This window comes from Rhinolophus hipposideros (genome assembly GCF_964194185.1).
Source record: "Rhinolophus hipposideros genome assembly, chromosome: 5".
Lineage (NCBI taxonomy): Eukaryota > Metazoa > Chordata > Mammalia > Chiroptera > Rhinolophidae > Rhinolophus > Rhinolophus hipposideros.
The window spans coordinates 3905856-3930557 of NC_138051.1; the positions used below are offsets into that span (position 1 = coordinate 3905856).

General features: G+C 40.6%; 1 protein-coding gene across 12 annotated transcripts in view; it reads right to left on the reverse strand.

Moving 5' to 3' along the window:
- The window catches only part of NEO1 (neogenin 1), a 213738-nt gene extending 192431 nt beyond the window's left edge, over positions 1 to 21307 (reverse strand). For 9 of the 12 annotated variants that reach the window (XM_081048597.1, XM_081048602.1, XM_081048601.1 and 6 more), the window contains exon 1: positions 20810 to 21069. In XM_081048597.1, the coding sequence (XP_080904723.1) occupies positions 20810 to 20939 (130 nt within the window). In that variant the 5' untranslated portion in view covers positions 20940 to 21069. Of the gene's footprint in view, positions 1 to 20809 lie in introns of all 12 variants that reach the window. The other 3 variants (XM_081048605.1, XM_081048600.1, XM_081048595.1) reach the window with 3 other exon arrangements.
- Between the last annotated feature and the right edge of the window lie 3395 nt (positions 21308 to 24702).

Here is a 24702-nt window from a genome sequence, read left to right on the forward strand (position 1 = left end):
TCTCCCGGGTCCTAGCTCTCAGAGACCCCCCATGTTTACTGTCAGTACCTTCTATTTATCCATCCAATACTTACTGCAAATCAACTATGTGCCTGGCACTGTTCTCGACATGGAAGAAATAGTCATGTGCATCCGTGTGACACACAGAACAGGACATATGGGATGGTTACTGCAAACCTGAGCAGTATCCCTCAACTGGATTACAAACACATTTGATAAATGTCATTATCTTCACAGCTTCTTGTATCTAGTATCTTGTCTCTTCTTGGATCTCTTCATACCCCCACGTCGCTACTAAGAAAATGAGAAAAAGTCATCATGGCTGTAAGCAAAGTTATACCATCACAAACCAAAAGCAGCAAAAAAGCCGACCAGAACTACCTAAGCTCCTGGTTGTCTGCACTTCTGCTAAATTCCCTGGAAGAACCATCACACCCTTTCCCTCTCTTCTACCCCTCCTTCCACACTCAGCTATTCTCCAAGCTGTGCAAATATGACACATTCACTTTATACCTGGAGAACTTCTTGCAAATTTGCCAAGAAAGGAAATTTAACAGAGAGAAAAACAAGCTACTTACAAGAGAAAATGGCCTGTGCCAGTTACGGTTCAAGGAACGTACAATGTAATGTAGTGCTGCAACGTCTCTAGGCCAGACAAGAAGGAAGAGGTGAAGCGCATGACCTTCAACTGAAGGTCCCCTTCCAGTTCAAAACAATTCCGGGATTCATGAATTCTCACATGATGCACACACACGCAGATAAAATAGTCTTACAATAGACAAGCGCTACTCAAATTAATGAAATGGGCTGAACTGCTTTGCTGGTGACAAGGCATCAGATGACACAAAGGAAGCCATCACCTGGCTCCATCGCCACAGGGACAGTTTACATTGAGAAACACTGTCCCCTCATATCAAGTGGACGATAGTCACTGACATGTACTCCCAGACATGAGTTCTCCCAACCCAGGCTGGTTCCCACTTCTAGAGAAGCAACTGAAAATGCATGTCTTCCTGATGATGGGTCAGTAGCATTTTTTATAAAGTGGGCATGTATCAAGGTGTAGCACTCATTTGGCATTAATCATTAATCATATACTTTGAGACATATTGATTCTTATGTTGTCTCATGTTACATTCGACGAGTTCCTTAAGGGCAAAAGCTATGTGTCATGCAACTCTGTACCTGCCATAACACAGTATCCGGCACATACAGGCACCAAAAACAAGACAAAGAAACACCACCAGCACCACAGTCCCCACCGCCCCCCCAAAAAAAGCCAAAAAACCCCAACTCTGCTAGATAAATGACTGCGTGACTGTCTATTTAACTTGGGACTCCCAGAAGGCTGTGGGTGTGTATTATATCCACTTACTTGTATCACAGGAACAGAAATAGCTGCTACTGAATCTAAGCCTCACTTTTCTCATCTACAAAAGCAAAAAGATAAATGATTCATCCTATGACTGTGTGATTCTGAACCAGTCTTTCATTCAAAACTAAAATACACTGGAGACATACTATATGCCAGGTACCGTATCAGGCCCTGCGGACACAGAGCTAAGAGGCAGGGCCACTACCTGGAGGGGCATGGTCTGCGGATCCTAAGTGGAATTCCTCCATCTGGCCTCTGTGCCCTGCCTGACCTTGGTCACTGGACGCCAGCATGTCGCATGCTCGCAAAGCAATCAGTGTGAGCAGTGACAAGGACAGGAGGAGGCTGGGGCGCCTGAGGCTTTGGGGAAGACTGACGGAAAGGGGATAGCCCCACCGGGAGGGGTGTGAAGATGGACACAGACAAGATGGCTACCCCTCGTCCACAAGGCTCCATATGCCTGCCTCCCTGTCTGGAAGTGTTTTTGTCTCCATAATCTAAATCACACAGGGCTTCTCACACACTGAAAAACCCATTTTATTACACTGGGTATTATAGTCACTTCTGACGGCTTCCAATACGCGCAGACACATAACACACAGGAACAAAAGAACACTTCATTTTAGCCATTAATTTATCTACATTCCCTGTTTCTCTTCTCCTTATCTTACTCATATGCTTACAGTAACAGAATGGCCAAACGGGTAGGTTAAAAGGGAGTCAGAAACAAGGGGATTGCCTAATCTTGAGACAAATAAACTACACAATCAGCTTCTGAATAACTTGGAATTGGTTATAAAAGTCCCCACTTTTAGACACAAAGGTTTTTAGAGATGGATGTTTGAAGTGAATTGCCCAGCGGTGAAATTCTGATTGCAGTTACAATGTATCTTAACTATGCTTGAGTTCTTACCTTTATCTGTTTAGACATGGACTGAGTCTTCCAATGAGCAAAATCTACTGTGTAAATCAGGTACTTAATTAAAGAGAAAAGCTTAGCAGGCCGCAGGGAGAGATTTGCTGAAATGGTGAATTAAACAGTGTTACAGGAAGAGGCTCCCGTCACTTATTAACCCTATCATCAGTCTACAGAATTTCAGTTAGTCAAGAGTAGTTACTGTGTATTCATTTTTCATTTAAGGTTCCAGTTTAGGGTAAATATTTACTGAGAACCTACTGTCTCCGACATGCTCATGGAGCCCTGGCTGATGGGGGTGGGGGGGGAGGCACAGAAAACAACGCTGCTCTCATAGAATTTAAAATCTTGTTCAATCTTCTTGTTCAATCGTGTACGATACACTCTCATATTAGTACTTTAAAAAGTACTGATAATCCTACCTCTCCAATCAACTCCCTCCCCAACTCCCCTGAAAACTTTCATGCTTAAGAAACCTCTTCATGCACACAGCAGGGGGACTCCTTTCCTTAATAGTCACCTATTCTTATGCTCCTTCCCTCCAGTTAAAGAATGGCCTTACCTCTTCTCCTCTGGGATCTAGTACAAATCTTTCCACTTGTGCTCAGAACCAACCCCATATTCTCGCAACCTTCCCAGAAAACTTACACTATTGATTATTTCATTTTCCTTGTATATTCAAATTACCCATCTCAAATAGTCTTCCACTGCCTTTTAAATATGCTCGTCTAGCCCGAGACACACACACACACACACACACCATTCTTCATAGACCTCAAGCGCTACCTTCGGCCATCCCCATTCACAGCTAAATTTCTGGAACTTTTCAGTCTTCATTTCCTCCCTTCCCACTTGTCCCTCAACCTGCTTCAAATTCCACTTAAAGCTCTTAGGAAGGTCACCAATGACTCACAGGTGACAAAATGCAAAAGGTTCTTCACTTTTCACCATATTTAATCTGCCAGCCAAATGTGATACTCACATCTTTACTTCTACAATACAACTCTTTCCTGGTTTTCCTCCTACTTCTCCACTCACTTCTCTGTCCGGTAACAACAGCCCATCCTTCTCAGCTCATCCATGCTCTAAACACACGTCTCACAAATCTCCAGTCCGTATTTCCCACTGCACTCCAGACTGTAACCGAGTGCCCCCTGAATAACTCAAAGGTATATCAAATTTATTATGTCCAAAATCAAATTCATGCTCTTCTTGCCCCCCGAAACTTATTTCTTTCCCCCAAAAAGATACCACCATCCATTGTACTGTACAAATGCTAACGATCCAAAGGAATCATCCTGGACAGTGTCTCACCTCAATATCCAACCCGTCACCAAATTCTACTTTATCACCTAATTACCTGTCCACTCCATGAACTTTCCACTGCCCTCACCCAAGCCGCCATGCAGACCTCCGGGACTCCCTCGGGAGCCTAGCTGTGAGCTGGCACCATCGCCACCCCCACCACCTCCACACACACGCACTGCACGTATTATAACGGTAAGGTTATTTAATTCCCTTTACTGAGGTTTCCAATTCTTTAAAGCTGGCAAAGCACAAACCACTTGTTTATATATATTCCTTAGCTATCTCATCCCCACTAGAGTGTGAACTTTACTAGGACAGTGTGTAAGTTTTAATCGTCCTCATGGGCCTAACATAGAGCTTGGCATGTACTCCATAAAGGTTTTCAAAAGGAATTAGTCTGAAATTCACTGTTTTGGAGAAAGAAATTTTTAAAAGTTTATGTACCTAATACTTTTAGTTTAACTTTTTATTTATGTTCCTGCTTCCAGAAGTTGAAGCAATGAATAAAGCAAAACTAAAACTTTTTAAAATGTATTATAATTTTGAATCTTCCAGATCTTACATTAATGGAATATAGCCCAAATTCTAATGACATTTCATAGTTGAAAAACCACTAAAAGCCATTAGATATGATATGACAATTTCCATGGAAAAACAAGTAAAATAAAAGGCTTTCAGAGAAATGGCAATTCTTTTCAATATTCTAAATGTTCATAGCTAGAAAAAGACATTTCTTACACACAAGTAAATAGAACAGCAGCTACCCAGTCGTATGCATTGTGTTTTCCCTTGGAGAAGTTCATTCTAAAACACGATTCCTTTTAAGTTAAGAAGCAATATTCTGAGTTTTTTCCACTCAATGTTTAGAAAGTATTTCTTAAATTTTGTGAATAAGAAACCTCTCAGATGTTTCTTAAAGTGCAGATTCCCAGGGCCCGGAATTGTCAGATTTTAATCTCAGTAGATATATGATGATGAACTCACAGCAATGACAACACTTTACGAACCCTCTAGGCGGGCTGCCATTGGCTAAAGCAACTGGCCTGTGAGGAGCTCCAACCAATCTTAATCGATACTATAAACCACTGGTGTTTGCAAAGAGTCACTTCTACTTTCTTCTCCCTCTTCCATGATTCCTTTTCATCATGAAATGATCCTGTTACAGTACAAAACAAATGCTCATTAAATATTTCTTGATTTGAACTACTGAGTTGAATGCATTCATAGAAGTCATATGCACAGTGTCTGAAATTACACTTCACCTGTTTAACGTAATTAAAGGTATGACTAATTCACAGTATCCCACAAAGCACAGCCCAACTTCCAGATGCTGTGACACGTGAACCAGTGTGAAGGACACTGCGCTACAAACTGGAAACCTGGCAGAAGGTGTACTTTGTCACACCAAGTTTATAACATCACATAAATAATGTACTTAACCTAAGATGAACAATAGATGAAGAAAATTAACTTCTATCATTACAAAGCACTAGTCAGGAAGACTCAATTTAATAGCTTTCCCTAAATTGTACTATTCTTGTTGAATGAAGACAGTCGACTCTCCTTACAGTGTATTTTATGTCTGTAACAGAAATACTCTTGTTCTTCCCAAAACAGCAAAATGAATCTAGACATTTTCTTTTCCAATGCACCCTCTGGCCCCAGCTGCCTGCTTTTTCTAATTCCTTCTACTATATCCAATCTGTCAAACCATTTCCAAAGCATGATTTCCAGACTGGCAAACTCTAGATTTAAGGCTGAAGCAGGTTCCTAATTCTTCTTCCCTTAAGTAAAAAGTTGCATAATGAATATATAACACTCCCACATAATCTGTTTCATGCCCTATCTACCTAACCAAACTCTGAATTCCTTATTTTAAAAAAAGAAAAAACAAAACCATGCCATCCTACTTTCCATACGTATGTATGTGTGTAACATAGGTGTAAATTCAATCATATATATAACATAAACCTTTATTATCTGATATGGTCACCTGGTCAGAGAATAAACTGAAATGTACTACATTTAAAAAAAAATACAACCAAAATTATAAATAAGATTTTAACTGGAACATTTTCTACATACATAAAAACTACTATGAACATCTTTATAAATATTCATTTATATTCAACAATGTAATTAATGGGTTAAAAAAACAAAGTTTTAAATGAGCACTGGTGCTTTCGTTCTCCCAAAGAAAAGTTCCTCAGCCTCAGAGAAAGGTATCTCTGCCTCAAGAGTAGGTACATAAGATTAAGAGACTTGCCCATGTCTGTAATCCCCAAACTTAGCAGAGCCTGGAAAACACAGTCAGCATTCATGAAAATGTCTGTTGCACAAAAAAAAACAAAAACCAAAAAAGCCCCATTCTATCAGAGGGATCCTATCAGGCAAGAGTTAATTAGCCTACTAGAGTCCTTCTAATAGTTTATAATTATAATAGCTTAATTATAATCTATATGTACATTAAAGTAAAAAGAAAACAATAAAACTATTCTTCTTTAATTGAATCAGACACCAAACTAAACCAACTGAAGAGAAAACATACACAGTGTAGATTATCAGTTCAAGATGGCAAAAGTTAGCTCATAAATTTAACTAATGCCCACCCGGTACTCTACACCAATATCCACTGAAACAATCAAAAGAATATATTGGGGAAAAAAAAAACACCTGGAGAAAACAATGTGTGGCTGCTGAAACCACAGAGGAATGCCAAAGGTATGTGGACCTCGGGAGCTTCCAGGAAAAAGACTGGCAAGACGTCTGGTGGCAGCATTCACGTTGCAGATAATGTGCTAAGTTGAGAGACATGGGGTGGAAAGAGCAGAGGCTGCTACTCTAACTCCACAACCAACTGCCAGCATTTGAATGGTGAATTTTTTAATTTCAGCACTGAAATAAAATGCTTTAGCAGCAAACTTTCCTGTTTCATAGCAATCTGACTATACCTTGCCCCTTTTCCCTACAAACTACCAAATCAATGATCGAGCAAAATAAAGTTACTGCAATAAAATTTTCTCATTCATCTTGACCTGAAACATAACAACAACCCACATAAGTTCAAAAAGAATCTATCGCAACCAACAGTACTGAGCACACAGACACCACCATCCCCACAATTACCGCCCCAATAGACACTTAAAAGGCCCTAACGCTAAAGGAGCGATTGTACTATCAACTGAAGCAAAAATTTTCCCTTGGAAAATTTACTGAGAGAACAACTTTAAAACATCTAACGAATTCCCAACGGCAGATATCTCAACTGTAGAAATCCTGAAAATACTTCAGAGAATACCATGTATAAGAAAAGAGAATCATCTGAAATCAGGAAAGATTGCTTTCAGCCACAAAACAACTGAATAATTTTTCAAAGAAATACAACAGGGGCAATAAATTGCAGACTGCACATGAAGAAAAACCACACAAGTTTGAAAATTTCTCATGGAACACAGAAAAGAGAAAAGATGAAAGGGGCACTGAGAGCTCAGCTTCTGGGAATGACAAAGTGGTTCAGACCACCTCTTCCACTGCAAGAACTAAAGAAACTAGACAAAGTACAAAACATCTGTATGAAGGCAACTTTAGGCATTAAGGGACCAAGATCCATAAAATGAGAAAATCCACAGACCAGTGTGGTATTTGGAGCTGCTTCTTGCCTACAGGTATCTGCAGGTTATAAAGGCCACAACTGCTGAGGAGGCTGAGAAAATGAGCGCGGCTCTGACAGACTCAAGCCCTGAAGGGACAAAAATTGGAGTGAGGGCCTGCCAAGGATGAGGGTAAACCTCATAAACCGTGGGTTAGGACCTCAACGGGCAATACCCAAGAAACAAAGGTAAATCCAAAATATATCCAATTTTAAATCATCCGATCCCTGAATAAATTCACCTGACATTGTTAGTGCCTCTAGAGTAACGACATATGAGAAGAGAGGCAAAGGTAAATCCTTTCTGGGAGAAGACAGTATTAATTCAGATTATCTCCATAATTTTTCATACACAATACCTGGTGTTCTATCACAAATAAACAAGCACATAAAAATACTAGACAACCCCCAAATCAGGAGAAATAACAGACACAAAAGCAAACCCTCCTGGAAGCACATATGATAGAATGGGTTAAAAGAATAAAGATGCAAGATGCAGAATCTGAGCAGCGACCTAGGAACTATAAGAAACGAAAGTTCTAGAACTGAAAAATACAATAAGTGAAATTACAAATCAATACATGGAGTGTTACCTCTGGTTAGAATGCAGAAAGTCACAAAAGATTGTTCCTCTTACCCTAACAACAATAGAGGGCAGATAAACTACAAACAACATAGTTTTCCTGAACCCACCAGGGTGATGAGGATCAAGGAAAGCTAAGTGAGCCAAGTTTCAATGGGGAAGAAGGAATTATTTGAAGAGATAATGGCCAGGGGCGTTCCAAAATTAATGAAAAGAATCATCCCATAGATACAAGAAACTCAAAAAGCAGGATAAATACAAAGAGAATCACAACTAGGCACATGAAGCCAGATTTCTGAAAAAGATAAAAAAAACGAATATGAAAAGTGGGCAAGAGAGGAAGGAGAGACGGAAGTACATTCTTGACAACAGGGGGGACAAATAAAGATTTATGACTGACTTCTCATCAGAAATGCTGGAGTTCGGTGGACAGGGGAATGATGCACTAAAAGGGCTGAAAGAAAAAAACTGTGTACCTAGAATTCTACACTCAGCCGAAAAATAATCAAAATTGAAGGTGAAATAAAGATGTTTTCAGACAGACGAAAGTTGAGTGAATTCTCTCCAGCAGACCTAACTAAATACTAGAGGATATTCTCCAGGAAGAAGGACATGATCCCAGATAAAAGAGGCAGAAAGAAATGAAGAGCAACTGAGATAGTAAGTGCATGGGTAAATCCACATGAATGATGACGTGTAGAATAATGTCTTGTGCATCTCAAATATAAAGAGAACCAAAACACATAACGGTAACACAAAAACTGGAAAGGACGGACAAGTGGACTTAAGGTGTTCTAAACGTCTTGCGTTGTCCAATCAACGGGAAAAGTAGTAAGTCAAAGATGCATTTAGGAACCACTAAATGAACAGTAAAAGAATATATAACTGGTAAGCTAAAAGAGAGGAAAACCTGCATAACTGAAAGTAATAAAAAGGCAAGAAAAGAGAGAACGGGAAACAGAATAGGCAGAGCAAACAGAAGTAAACAATAAAATGAAAGGTTTAAAGCCATATACTCGTCAGCGATTACTTTAAATGTAAACAGACTCAATGCTCTAGGAAAAAGACAAAAATTTTCAGATTAAATAAAAAAGAAAACCTAACAAGACGCTAGATACACAACATATATGTATGACTACAAAAAGGCTGAAAAATAAAAGGATGGAAATGCTTAACCACCAACCAAAGACAGCTGATGTCACTACATTAATATCAGAAAAAGTAGACTTTAAGGTGAATATTACATTACTAGAGATAATTATCAAAGAGTCCATTCACCAGGAAGAGAACAATTATATATCTGTATGCATTTAATATATAGTCTCAAAATGTATCAAGCAAAAACGGATATACAAAAAAAGGAGAAATCAAGTGTCATAGAGGAAAGAAACAAGACAGCAAATGTAGTTATCTCTGAAATTCCCGAAAGAGAAAATAAAGTATGGTAATAAAGTAATAAAAGAAGAAAATTTTCCTATCCTAAAATAGATGGGTGAGTTGGAAGCAAAAAGACTCACTAAATAAAGAAGTCACATCATACACACATTTTAAGTTAAAATAATTCAACCATATCTGAGAGTATGAAATAACTGAAATAGGACAACCATTCAGGATGCAATGCAAAAGGAAATAGGAACTTGTTCTCCCAGGTGAGCCCAGCTCCAGTGTGAGCATCTCATCGCAGTACAATTCTACAGTTAAAAAAAAAAAAAAAGTTTTTGAGCAACATAAATTCAAGCCTTCCTCTTCATTTGGTATTCAACAAAACAAAAATGTATTCCAACACTAAGAGGAAAAACTACGCCCAACTTACTGAGAGATGAACTATTGGCTCCCAATATGGGCTTTCCTGAGGGTGTTAAAAGGTGAATATGATAGTTATGTCGTGTTCACATTACTTGCTGAATTTAAATCTAATGCCCGACTAAAACACAACTCCACTGCACCAGCTTTAAACAAAATCAATGAATAAACTCCCACCTAATCAAATCCTGGTGAAATTTCTAAGTCTCAAAGTACACACACACAAAAATTCTACATATAGATTAAAAAAACAAAAAAGAAGAGGGTACTTAGTAAACATCAATATTATGTACAACATCAAGTGGGGGAGGGAGAACTGTCCAGTTGGTTCTGAAAAAATAAGATTATGACACAGGAATGCTATACCAAGGTCAGGCTATTATGCATATTCAGAGGCAAATTTTAAAACTTAATTGTGAGCAAAGTAGAACTACCTACCAAGTTAGTACTAGAATGCGATCTGTTATTTCTTATCCACAAATTGTAATGACTGACAAATAAGGCTGATTCTGAAATTGCAAAACTTCTACTTAACTATGCTACTCTGAAGAAGGAAGTTCACTCTTCCACAAAGCTCTGACATATTATTTCAAAAACAAGCATTTCTTTATTAAGTTGCAAAAACGAACTCTTCAGAACTTCCCAATATTAGTATCCTGAAGCTTATCTCTGTGTCTTTGAATAAACTCAGAAAAACAAACATTTTATGAAAGATGCCCCCAACATCTAATAGGAAATAAATGAAGTCTGAAGAAGGAAATATGTAACAATAAGGTTAATTTTCAGCATTAAAAATTGGAACAAGCCCTATTTCCAGCATCTTTTCTAGCATCACAATTTTTAAAAGATTATCTCACTTACGATTCCATCATGTAATAATCACCTCTCCATTTCAAAACAAATGATAAACTTCAGAATAAAAAAATGAACCATGCTCTTCCTTTTACCCTCCTTGCCAAAAAAACCTGCCCATCTAAAACGCCTACTCATGCCTTCAAAACCAGCTCAAATTCTACCTCCTCTAAGAAACCTAATAAAATACTCCAAACTAAACAAATCCTTATCCTTCTCAGCATAAGCTCACTCGTTTAACAATCTAATTATAAACAGCCATCAGATAAAAATATAAACCAAATTATATAAGCATTACCTATTTTTAGCTAGCTTCTCCATCTAGTTTATAATAGTAATTAAAAATAACAACAATTTACATTTAATGAGTGATCAAGATAAAGCAGGCTCTGTTCTAAGCAAGGACATACATTACCTCATTCATTGTTTGCTTTAGCCCAGTGGTGGGGGGGATAAATTATATGTTACTTAAAGTGAAGAACTGTTCAGAATTGTCTTTCCAAGGGCCCCTCTCCCTGCCTAGCACCCTAACCCACTGCCACACCCTGTATGTAGGGAAACAACCAACAGTACTTGAGCGCTATCTCACTTATTCATACAGATGTTTCTGAATAAGATATCCACAGGCGAATACATTTTATCATTTTACCCAGCTCCGATCCTAGACATTTCTCTATCTTCTTCTGCAGACAGAGTAATATTTCCTTTCTTTGGACACCCAAATACGGGAAGGTGTGCAAGTCTTTGTCCTAGGTTTTCTTTTTCTGTCTTCGGAATATGATCTAGTCTTGTGGCTTGAATTATCGCCTCTATCAGATAATTCCTGAACCTCCATTTCCAGCCAAAGTCTGGACAGACCTCTTACCGGAGCCCTAAGTCTGAAAGACCATTACAGAGCTGTTCTGGGGGCATCTCAAACTCAAGGCATCCAAAATGAACATCATACCCTGCCCCTCAAACTTGTCTTTCCTGCTGTACTCTTCATCCATTTCCCATTTTAAAGCACCTCAGTACCTTGAGCCAAACTAGCATTCAAGTATTTGATTAAAGAACTTACTCTAAACCAAAACTGCTCATCCTGTCATAAAAGAGGTAATAGCCTGTTTCAATTCCTATTTCTCACTCAAATCAATGAATACAATATTTAACCTTTTTCCTTTCAAAATAGAAGAGTTTGAAAGTTTATGCATCCATACCAAGTGAACATAAGCAGTGGTTGGCAGAAGTCAGCGCAGCAGACTGCCTCAATTACTCAGCTCGCTTCTCATTAAGCCAAAAGCTGTAAGAAGTCACAAAAGTCCGGCAGTTGGAAAGTTTTAAAGTGTTCCTGTTCTTACTTATGTATTATTTATATTAATGAACCATTAATTCAAGAAAAGATACAGCAATATTAACAAAAGACATGAATAAACAATTCTCAGAAACAACATAAACCATTAATAAAAATCTGCAAAGATGTTCAATTCCATTAATAATTTTAAGACATAAAATTTTAAGAGATACTTTTTCACCTATCAAACTGGCAAAGACTACAAGTCTGAAAATAACTAGTATGTTGGCAAGGGTGTGGGGAAAGAGGCACTCTCCTTGCTGTTGACAAGAGAGTAAATCAGCTTTTTGAGGAACAATTTGGAAATATCTATCAAAAATTTCAATACACATGCTGTTACCCTACAATTCCACATTTACAAACTTTTCTATAGCATATTTAAATGTACATAAACACACTTGTAAAAGTGGGTTCATTGCATATGTTTGCAATTAAAAATTTGGGAGCATCAAAAGGGAATTGGTTAAATAAATTATGATACATGTATAAAATGCCATATGGTTATCAAAAGAGCTGTGATAAGTTTATTTGTACTCACATGGAAAGACGTCCTAAAACAGCTGGGTAACAGTATGCACAGCATAACCCAACTTGTTGGTTGTAATATATATATATATATATATATATGTATATATGTATATATGTATATATATATATATATATATTATTAATTGTGTATATAAAACAAAGTCCACAGCTATTAAAACTGATTATCTCTAGGGAGAGGGGTGGAGTGTATAATCTCACTTTTTATTTTGCATATTGTTTGAAATTTTATAATGCTTTTAATTTTTTAAAAAAGTCAAACCAACAATTCACTTTATCTAAAAATTAAAAATTCACATCCACATCAGGGTTAGAGATGCTGCTAATAAAAATAATTCCATGGCTAGAGGGGACCAGCAGAGAAGGAATCACAGCTCACCTCCCTTCCCAGTCACATTTCCTTTTCTCCCACCTCAGGTATCAGCCTGGACCCAAACTAATCTGAGGTGAGGCTCCAGAGACTTCTGAGGGAAGATCCATCTCCCAGACAGTAACAAAGGAGAAATTTATTTACATTGATGCACAGACTTTGAAAACTATTTGTCTTAATTTCCTAGTTTTCAGTTACACCCAGAGGTGAGGGTGCATAATGGTGAGTTCTATGTAGCTGAGGTGCTATTACTAAAGAGTTATCACCATCAGAAGTATCCACACAATCCCTTGGATATGCATGCAATACCATATAAATTTAAAACAACGAATAACCCCACTCACACTTCAAAAGCTTCAAGAATTAACCAAAAAGATCTTCAAATTTTAGCTGTTACATCCAAAGTGATGTTATGAATAAAAAGTGATAAAAATTATAATTTGTTATTCTATCTGAATTTGTAAATTATGTTACCCTAAATAGACCTTGTGTATAAAGCTCTATCTTAATTAATTTTTTTACTCACTTACTCTGCAGCTGAAAAGTAAATACTCTGTATTCAGTTTCCATTTAAAAAACTCACTCTGCTCAGGGCTCCTCAGTAAGCTTTACTGGCTATTACTGACCAATACTAAATTCTAATAACCAGTACAACCAATCTCTGCATTTCCTGAAGACACAGAAGTAACTGCACCCCCAGGTGGCTCCATTGTTAGCATGCCCATGTAGTCGAACTTTCCAGAAATCATTTCACTTGGAGGAAATGAAAAATAACGCCCTCTGAGAATTCTAGTCTACTGACTTGGTAAAACTAAGTAAGGACTACTCTAAAAATACAGAACTGAAGTTATGAGAGAAAGCAGCAGTTTCTTGATGACCAGTAACACAATGATTCCAGAGTTTGTTTTCCCACCTACAGCAATAATGACACTTTGTCCCGCTGAATCAAGTTATCTAATATCTGTGGCTATGTCTTATCTCTACTATTACACCAAGCCTCCTAAGGATAGAAAACATATGCAACCCATCTTAGTATCTCCACAGAGATACTAAGTGCATAATTAGCCCTCAAAGACAACATGTTTGCAAATAGCCAAAATGACCTAAATTTTTTATTGTGCCTACAGAACAACTGTCCAACTTACTGGAAAATTAAATTTTAAAATTCTCACTATAAAACAACTTTAAAGAAGGTTATTTCTCCTGTTTTTTTTTAAAGAGGAAAAATAAAGACAAACTGAATTTCAAACTGCCCAACTAAACTGCCCAGCTAACTCTTTAACAAGAATCCAACTACTGATTTCAGTAATATAAAACCTATATAACCACTATCTCTTTCCTTTCTTTACATAAGGAAGTCAAAGGGGAATCAAAACCTACTCATTTCAGCCAGATCTGAAACTTGGTCAGTTTACATTCCTTGCAAGCCTAAGAATAAGTAACGTATATTTCAAGTAATACTGCAACTTAAAATACCTCACAATCGCTTAACGCTGAAACTTTATTTCTTGAAATCAGCACTAAAGCTATTTTTACATATACTGAAGAATCATTTACAAGCAACCTAAAAGATTTTCCCAATCATATCTGACTTCACATCAGAAAAAATGCAATACAATAGCTCGAACAATACAGTACAATAACTTGAAATTTTAGAGACCGACAAAAGGTAATTCTTGCATCAAAGAACAGATCAGTGTTCAAAAACAAGAACTGAAAGAGGTCATTTAGCTGAGATAAATCCACCACTCGTTTTTACAGAACTCAGAGGTATAAGGGAATTTTGTCTATTAATTGGGTAATTAATTAACACCTTCCATAACAGAAGAAACAGAAAAACTATGGGACTTGTATTTAAAATAATGGCCTTAAGTTCTCAAAATCCACAATGAAAAGTGAAAATATCTTGAAAAAGCTGTAAAAGTACTAATCAATAGCATTACTCTTAATATCATTATTCTTCTACAAAAAGTGAACTCCCACATACACACAAAAATTATCTTTTCACTAATAATCCCCCATGTGGGAATCCAAAATATAGAAAGGAAAGACCATATGCAGGAAGATGTTCATGACAATACTCTTTATCACAGCAAAATACTGAAAACAACTTCAACACCCACAACGGGGGAATACTTAGTAGCAGTACACGGTGTAGTAATGAGCACAGGTTGTAGACCAGGAAAGATGTGGATCCGAATGCCAGCTTTTCCACATGAGAGCTCTGAGACCTCTGTCAAGTCGCTTAATATCTGAGACTCAGTTACCTCATCTGTAGAAAGGGAGGGTATTACCATCTTCCTCACTGGGTTGTAGAAGGGACTGAATGCATGTAAAAGAGCTTGGCACCATGCCTGGAGCTCACTGAGCGTTCGATAAATGCTACTCTATTGGCAACTATTAATATTAATTCACTGGAATATTATACAGACATTTTAGATAATGGTGATAGGAAAATCTATAATATACTTGCATGGAAAGACCTCCAACACATTGTTAAGTTAAAAAACAATAGGTAGTACGATCCTGCTTATGTGTAAAAAAATAGAACTATACACACATATGTAAATAACAGAGGAAAAAGTACTTAAAGCAGTTACTTATGGGTAAAAAAAGGAATTTGTTGCAGAAGTGATCAAACTTTACATACTGTGTACATTGTTTAACTTCAAATAAATATTTGAATATTTTTAAATAAATTTTTAAAAATAAAATGATTTAAAGATAATGTGGCAACAGACAAAATGGCATGAGGTATACATAAAGTTGTACACACACTGTGATTACAATGCAAAATCGATGTGCCGTATTGATTGTGATTGGAACGAAACATACCAAAATTATACCAGTGGGTCCAAACGAAGACTTTTGGTCTCTGTTTCCAATGTTTTTGACCAAAAACAACTCTTTTCACTCTAAATGACTGCAAAATTTGGGTTATATTTTAGTATCATCTTTCACTGGCTTGTGTTCTATGACAAAGTCAATTCTTTGAAATCATAAACACAAGACCTGTTTCTCACCTCAGTCCGCTCTCTGATCAATGTGATTGTCACCTATAGTCATTTCCCTTGGCGGCTCTCCTACTGTTGATGCAATTTCACCTAGAAGCCAAAACACCTACCAATGTGTTTAGGAATGAAAACTATTAAAGCCTCCACATAATGAGATTGTTACCCCAATATTTTTATTAGCATAGAGAAAACTCATAAAGAAACCAACAACGATCAATTAAGCCAACAGAAAAAAAATATACACACTTTCAAAAAAATTAATGGAATTTTATTTTTAAGTTTGTAAAGAAACACTGAAATCATTCTACACAGACATGTACTTTTCAGTTTATAAGCAATTTTACATTTCATTCTTCTGACAACTCAGGTAAGCAAGGTATTATTCTTGCCCGCCTATAGCCTCCAACAGATATGGTACATGGGAAGGTGGAGGACCATACGTAACATCGCAAATCCTCTGCGTCCGTATCATAAGTCTTTTTTCACTATCCCACATCACATTATTAATTTTCACACGGGTTACTAGGAGCAATCACATTTCTTCTCTCCTTTGAGCATTCGTCCTGGAAATCTGGAAGTCTCTTGTATCTCATCCTGTTAAGCAGGCAGAGCGGGGCATCAGTCCCTGTTTACAGACAACTTAGACCACGGATCTTTCCGAAGGTGACAAAAATAATAAACACTAAAATTGCAGCATATCCCGAGTAGGATAACCCAACTCAAGTAAGTCATAAAACTAAGTAATGTGAAGAGTGGCTGAAGGAATCAAGGATGCCTAATTTAGAAAGGAGCGGAGAGTGACACATACTCCTTAGGAGGGCCACCGCGTAAAGGAATCAGATGAGCTGTATGGCCCAAGCAGTTAAAAAACAAAGGCAATTCAACATTTGTTCAACAAACATTAACTGGTTATCAACTCCGTGCCAGATGCGTAAGCTCCACCAGGCATACTAAGGTAAGTGAGAGACGCCCCAGTCCTCCAGAGGCTCATGGGAGCAGCGGGGACAAGAAAGTAACAAGATGAAAAGTACCCAGAAAGCTATGGGCGCACCATGATGACGGTAACTCTCTTTGGGGAAGAGGGTCTAGTAGAGAAAAAGTCACTGAATAGATGAGTAGGAGTTTCGGAAGTGGACAAGGTGTGGAGTGGCCTTTAATGGGAAGAAAGAGAAGCATGTTGAAGGTGTGGAGATGTGAAGCTCTGCAGTTCGTGGGGAGTGGCGGACACCAGGTACACACTAGAGGGGTCTAGACGTGATGCTTTAAATCGGAAGTGGGGGGCACCAGTGCTAAAGAACACACAGGGCCTCACGATCTCCATGTCAAGAAGGTTAGACTCTGACACTCAAGCTATGGAGCACTAATCAGAGATTGTAAGTAGGAGTGGCATGGTCAGAAAAATATATAGAAAGCTCATTCCAGCAGGACAGACTTCCAGAGGGTAACACTGCAGATAAAGAGATTAATTACAGAGCCAATATTGTTAGTCAAGGTGGGCATGATGATGAAAAGACATTCAGATTCAAGGAGGTAAAAATGAAAACAGAGAACTACTGGCTGTGGGAATGAGGGAAAGGGGAGTGGCCAGGCTGACGTCCACATCTCAGTGTGGCTGAGTGATAACAGTGATGTCCGTCATGAGTAACACAGGAACACAAGACCATGCAATCATTCAGGCCACGTGAGCACCCTGCGCCAGGAACCGATTTGCTACAATCTGGAGAAAGCGGATGAGGGAAGCAGCGGGAAGAGGAGCACACGAGTCTTGTGTAACATAAGGAGCCTATTCAGTGACACTTCTGAGTGACACGTGAAGACTGGACTTGGAGAGTCATTAGCTCACAGGCAGCAACTGAAGACACGGAGAGTACAGATGAACTTTAGATACCAAAATTTAATGGGGAGGGGGGGTGAAAGAAAAATCTGAAAAACATGTGAAAAATTGATCAGAGAAGTAAGAGATGAATCAGGAGATACGGTGATGCCAAAAGGGAAAGAGAAAGAATTCAAGAAGGGTGGGGAGGGTGAAAACTAAAGTTAAATGTCCTGCATAAAGCACAGTTTACTAACAGAAGTTGTTCAAAACAGGAATAGACTACCTTGGGAGGTAATGCAGATAGTCAACTAGGCAGGATATTGACAAGGGAATTCTTTCCTTAAATGAGAAGTGCAGCTGCATGACCTCTGCAATACACCTCTGAAGTCCAGGTCAAGGCTAGCCAGCCTCAACGCCATTGTGACAATTCGTCAAATACGTACTCTTTTGCAATCTGACCAATGAATGGGATATTTGGTTACTCTGATAAAAGATAAAGAAAAATAATTTCTACGTACTTCATGTAACTCATAAGCAACCAACACCGGATTAAAACTTTTCACTAATTCTGTTCCTGGGGTACAAACGTTGCTGGACAAAGTGTGGAAATAGCTGATCTGGTCTCCTTCAAATTCAAACTGATTTCAAATGAACTCTCAACACTATCTTCCTAACTTTTTCCATTCCTGCATCCCAATGCTACCTGTTATGATTCCTTAACCCCTTCACTGATTAGAGAAAACCTCATAGCAAACATGGGCTACTCCGTCATGCTCTTTCCCTAAGTCCCTACATATCTTTTCAGTAACCTTCCTTCCTTCCCTTCCCTTCTCTTCCTTCCTTCTATTCTTCCTTCCTAAAACCAGATTGCGTGCTGAATCGTTTCCAATCTTTCAGCATTGCTGACCATTTTCCATCATCAGTCCTTCCTTCTTTTTCCTCCACCTCCTCATGTCTATACATCCACCCTAAACTTGAAAAAACACTCCATTTATTCTGTTGTCCCACACCCTATTTTTCTCCGTTTACTACCAAATATCTCCATTCCCCTACCACCTACTCACTATCATCCTCTACAAAAAGATTTGAGTCTATCCCTTTGCAAAAAAAAAAAATACATATATATATATATATATATATATATATATATACACACACACACATACTAAAACTACTGACAAATGACATCTGATTTACTGACAGCATTTTCCAGTTGCCTTACTCAGTTCTCAATTCCCTTGATGTCTCTGCAACTTAGGAGAGAACTGACCAACCCCCTCCTTACTGCAGTTACTCCTTTCGATTTTGTAATAAGACAGGATGATTTGTGGAAAGCACTCTGACAGAGAATTAGAAGATGTGTGTTCTACACCCAACTCCACCATTAATTAGTAGGGGTGCGCTCCCCAGCTCTGCTCTTAACTCACTCCTCAGATCTCCCTTCTGAGACACCCTGACACTCAGACTAGGTTAGGTCCCTGCAGTATAAACTTTCACAAAACCTATTCTCCTTTGCAGGCCTTATCGCAACTACTTAATTACATTATTAGCAGCGGAATGGCTGTCTTTCCTACCCCCACACCAGACTGTAAGCTACATGAAGGCACAATTCAGCAACGGCTTGCACCTCATCCACGCACAATAAAAGCCTATCAATTGAATTCATGGTGAACTAGATGCTACGACCACTTCCTAAGAGACTGCTTATTATTTTTATTAACCTAAGTAGTAAAATTACTAGCATTATATTTACTTACAAAATTACTGACAACATTTTAAATAGAAACTCCAATTACCTAAAACATATATAATATGGACTACGTATAAAATTTTACATATAAAACTAGAGAGAACTTGTTGTCCAAGACAGTGACATTTTTCTTGCCCATCCACAAGAAGAGCAAAGGGCTGGATCAGTTACCTACATTTCAGGACCAAAATGTGTATTCTAAACCACGATTAGGCTGAATGCGCAAGTGCAAGTTTGGTACGAAAACACTACTATTCACATAGCTGTTTAGATAACACCCATTGGTACTGTAGGTTTAAAGCTCTTAACATTGGCAAAAAAGATACTCTCCAAGAAAATCAAAAGAAAGTTTATCAGCCAAATTCATCGCAGTGTGATTTTAAACATTTCATATAAATCCGGGAAAAACAAGGAACAGTGAACTGATTAGAAGATGCCACTGTGTGTGACCAGGTGACATGAAATGCAAATTTCCAGATCTCCAGCAAGTAGGTGAAAGTTTTGTCAAGTTTAATGATACACCACCTTGGTCAAACAATTTAAACAGATTACATGCTAATCTGCCCTTCAACTGCTGAGTGTGTCCTGTTCCTCAACTACACTGTAAGGTCTTACCCGCAAGGGTGGCCTTTGGTTAACTGGCCCTCTTAAATAGAAATGCTGGTGATTTCAATAATCTGTGATATTTTTAAGACCCTGAAAATGGCTTTTGAAGCTAAACATATTTACATATTATTGCCACTTGGGACACAACCTACAAGTACTTAAAATCCGATGCTTAGACAATTCCCCAGGTTAAGAGCAGTTAACAGGCTGTAAATATAGTTGTAATCCCCAGGAAAGAAGCATTTCACAATGGAAACACTAACAGATACATAATCACTTGGAGTCTTTCTCCGAGGCGCCCTCCTCGTTAAGTCAACGCCGCTGGTTGTGAGGGAGCAATGGTGCCCCTCGGACACCCGCTCTTCCGCCGCCCTGGGGCGACAATCCCCGCACGAGGAGTCCCTCGAGACCGGCCAGCGCTTCCCTGAGACTTCAGCTGGGAAATCCCTGGCCAGGGAAGGCGGAGCTCAAGCCCCCCTCTCCCTTCCTTTCCTGAAAATTAATGAATTGGCCGTACGATTGTTTATTTAATGAGGTGTGTAGTGGCCTCTACTGGTGCTTGTGCGAGCACAAGAATGTCCCACTCTTACAAGTGGGATGAGCCTGGGGGAGGGGAGGGAGGCGAGGGGTGAACCTGCCCGCGGTACAAAGCGCGGAACCAGAGCGGGGAGCCCCCGACGCGCCCCCGCGGCCGCCCCTCCCCCGGCGGCGCCCCCGCCCTCCCACTCCCCTCTCCACCCGGCGCGACCCCCTTTCTCTTCCGCAAGCCGAGACCAGGCAAAGTTCCCGCACGTTTCCTCCTGGATCCTAAACAAAAACACCGCAACCGCAGTGGGTGCCGGTGCGGCGCCCCCGCCCCCGCCCCCCCCGCGCCCCGCGCCCGCCGCTCACCTGGGGACTGCGGCGGGAAGGCGCTCCTGGCGGCCGCGGCGCCCGGCGCCCGGCGCCCGAGCAGCAGCAGGCAGCACAGCCAGAAGGAGGAGGTGCTGAGCAGTCGCCGGGCTCCCCGCTCCGCCGCCATCTCTTGCTCGCGAGCGGCGGCGGCGGCAGCGCCGCGGAGCCGTCGCCTCCTTCCCTCCCGCGCGCCTCGGTCGGTCCCTCGCCGCCGGCTCGGCTCCCGCGGCCGCCGCCGCAGCTCCGGCCCGGCCCGGCCCGCGCGGCCCCTCTCGCTGGAGGGGAGACTCAGGGGCGCCTCCCTCCTGCAGGGGGGCGGAGGAGGAGGGGAGCGGAGCGGGGGATCAGTGCATTCCGGGCCGGGGGGGCGGTGGGTCGGTCTCCAGGTTCCAGGCGCCGCCACCCGCCGCCGACTCCGACTCCGACTCCACACACCAGCGCGAGGGGGCGGAGCCCGCGGGGGTGGGGGCGGGGGCCCCGGGCGCGCACCCCCGCGCACGCGCACGCGCGCCGCCTGCCCGCACCCCCTGGGCTCCGGCGAGGCCCGCCCGCTCCAATCCCGGCAGCCGCCTGGCTGGCCGCGGCGGCGGGCCCGCGCCCCTCCCCCTCCCCCTCCTCCTCCCCCTCCTCCCGGAGCCGCGGACGGGAGCGGGGCGCTGCTGCCGGCGTCAGGGAAACCCCGGAGAAGCGGATCCTCCTCCTGCTCCCGGCCGCGCGTTCGGCGCAGCCCCGCGGCCCCCGCTCCCCTCCCGGACTCCTCGGGTTGCAGAGCCCGGAGGGCGAGAGGCGCTCGGAGCCCGGCTCGTCCTCCCGGACGCGCGCCCCTCCGCAGCCCGGGCCCAGGGCCTCTATATAGGGCCTCAGAGGAAACCGAATGGCCTCCGGAGGAAACCTGGGGCGCGAGGGGCGGCTCGGGGATTAATGTGCTCGCCAAAAACAATAGCGATCCCGCCCGGCCCTGGCTGGGATCTGGCCGCCGTGACCTCCCGCTTCCCGGCCGGCCGCCCTCCCGCGCGCTGCCCCCGGCCACTGCCGGGCCCGCGTCCCACGCGCGTCGCTCGGCCCCGGTCCAGGGAAGCCGGCACAGACAAAGGTGCCCGGTGTCCACTCGTCCAGCTTGTGCGGCGGCCCGGGCGAGCCCCCGGACTCCCGCGCTGACCCGCTCGCTATGACTGAGATACCTTTACCCCAGCTTGGCCGGGCACTTGGCATTTTGGTGCCTGGAAATCACATCTTTCGCTAGAAAACCGGGAGCAAGAGGGATGTGATCTTGAAGCCACTTGGTAACGGTGAGGCAGCACTCAGGCTACCCAAAGTTAGCAGAAAGCAGCTTGTAGATAGTTAACACTACAGATGAGGATACTGATAATTTCATGAGTTGCACCCATGGAAAATATTTTAAGAAAATTTCTTGGCATGGTTATGCACTTGGAGAATCGTGGTTTGATTGTTAACGTTGAGTTCAATTTGTATTCACTGCATCGTCAATAACCAAAATGCGTAGCTTTCCACAAGAAGAAGAGCTATTTCTCTGACTTCCACACCCCTCTGTGCCTTCTCGTAATCACTTTCTTCAAGATATTTTATTCTGAAGTGCCAAAATACGCAATACAGAGCTTGCCCTCATCAAACCTCTTGAATCATCAAAACGGTGGAATTAGGAACCCTCGTCCCAGTTCTTTAAAACAATTGACTCTTGGAAGGGCAAACACACGCTTATTGTTTTCCACTAGGGAAACAATTTAAATATCCCTTTGTTTGGGTTAGAGTTGTTAACCAGCAAAAATATTTCCTGAATACCCCTGATTGACCTGTTAAATTACAAATAGATTACCTCCCAATTACTTCACAAGTATTTGCTTAATTAACCTTTAATAATCACACCATTATTCAGTTTTCTGAGATAATGAGGAAAGCTCTTTGGAAACTATAAATTGCCACGCAAATGTTAATATTCTGATATCTTTTCTAAGTCTGGGAAATTTTCGTTATATTAAAACTACAAAATACATAGTATGACTTCTAAAGTGAAGCTTATCGTTACCTCCAAGTTTGAAAAATATGTGTGTCATGGCGAATAAGATAATCAGATTGATTTTCACGTATGACTTCAGTGAACTATTCATTAACTTATCATCCCACTGTGTATACCAGGGTTAAATCAAAAGTTTATAAAGCACTTCCTGTAAAATAGGCTAAGTCATATATTTCTGATTTGTGATTAATCACAAATTTACACAAACCCACTGTAATGAACCACTAATAGATGGAGTCCCAGAATAAAAGTTACAGATTTTATACCAGTTCAAGAGTAAGATACTAAAGTAAGCCAGGTACACACTTGAATTCAGATCCTTGACCTTGTTTCAATGTAACTGACATTTGTGGACATTCCCTTTAAAAATCATCATCTGGAGTCATTAATCTCTCCTGTCTTTGGTAAGGCATCTTGGAGAAAAGATTTTTTTAGCCGTCTTATTTATCATTTTTACTCTCCCAACAAGATTTTCAACTAATACCTCAGTCCACATTTATACTGCCAATCAACTTATTTTTATGTAGTCTAAACTATTAATCTATGAAGAGATATTAAACCACTTGTGAAATTAACACTTGTTTCATCTAAGTAAAGTTAGAACATGAGGCCTGTGTTTAAGGAATAGTGCACAAAGAAACTTTTAGAGCAAAGAAAACAGGCTGGCTATTGTATATTAGTATACCTTGTCAAAGTGCAGGCCAAAAATAACTAGACCAAAATAATTTTTGAAGTTTATTTCAAGTGCACTTTGATATAAAAATTAAATGATAAATTAATAAAGCCTATGAATATATAACTTGGTCAGAATCCTAGTCTCTATAGTAAAAAGATTATTTTTCAATTTTAGAGAGGCAGTATATTTCAGTGTTCAATTGCTGGTTAGATTCTGCAGCTGATTCCTGGCTGAATCTCAGTATCCAAGATAGAGAAGAAAGCTATTAGATCCCAGTGTAGAACACTTCCTTGTCACAGAAAATTTTAACTAGGATTTACCCATGTCATAAGAACAAGATTTTCTTCTGCGCAGATGTTGACATTTTTACATTTGCCCTTTACATTCCACTAGGTAGGAATTTTTATTCCTTTCTCGTCCAGAAGCCACCTGTTCCAGGGAGCCATCTCTGATTAAGCCTAATTAAGAAGGATATGTGCTCCTCAAGGACAAAGCTTACACAATATTAATTTGGCTTGTTTACATATTGCTTAATCACTTATCTTTAGTTCAACAACAATCTTAATTCAACAAATATTATTGAGCACCTGTTATTGGCCAGCTATTGTGCTGGGTGCTGGGGTAAAATTATTGGTTCATTCGTTGGATAAACTATGTCTCAGGTCTTGCCCTGGGATACAGGAAAGCCAGATAGAGATGATGAGCCAGATAGACAAGGTTCCCAGTCTAGCAGGAAAGATAAACAATTATAACAAAGAAGTGTAAAGAGTGTTATGGAAAGGAAAGATAAGGACTGTGGGAAAACATCGTAAGAGCATCTAACCTGACTAAACTGGGAGGGGCAGGGAGGAGGGATAGGGAATTGGAGAAGCAGCATTGGTCTCTAAACGGAGACGAATTAGCATTTTAGAAGGATCACTCAGGCTGCTTCCTGGAGTGTAGGTTGAAAGGAGAGAAGAAAACCTGATTTTGTTAAGGGTAGCCTAGAGAGGAGACGCGGGAGTAAAGCAAGGAAGATTAAGAGAAGCGAACAGATAAGAGAGATTTAGGAGATAGATAGAAACAACAGGAGTGTGTGGAAAAGAGGAGACATGGGTGACTCAGATTTCAGCTTGGGCCACTGACTGACGGTGGTGACTGGCACTGGGAAGAGAGCAAGGATAGGAGCAGATGGGAGGC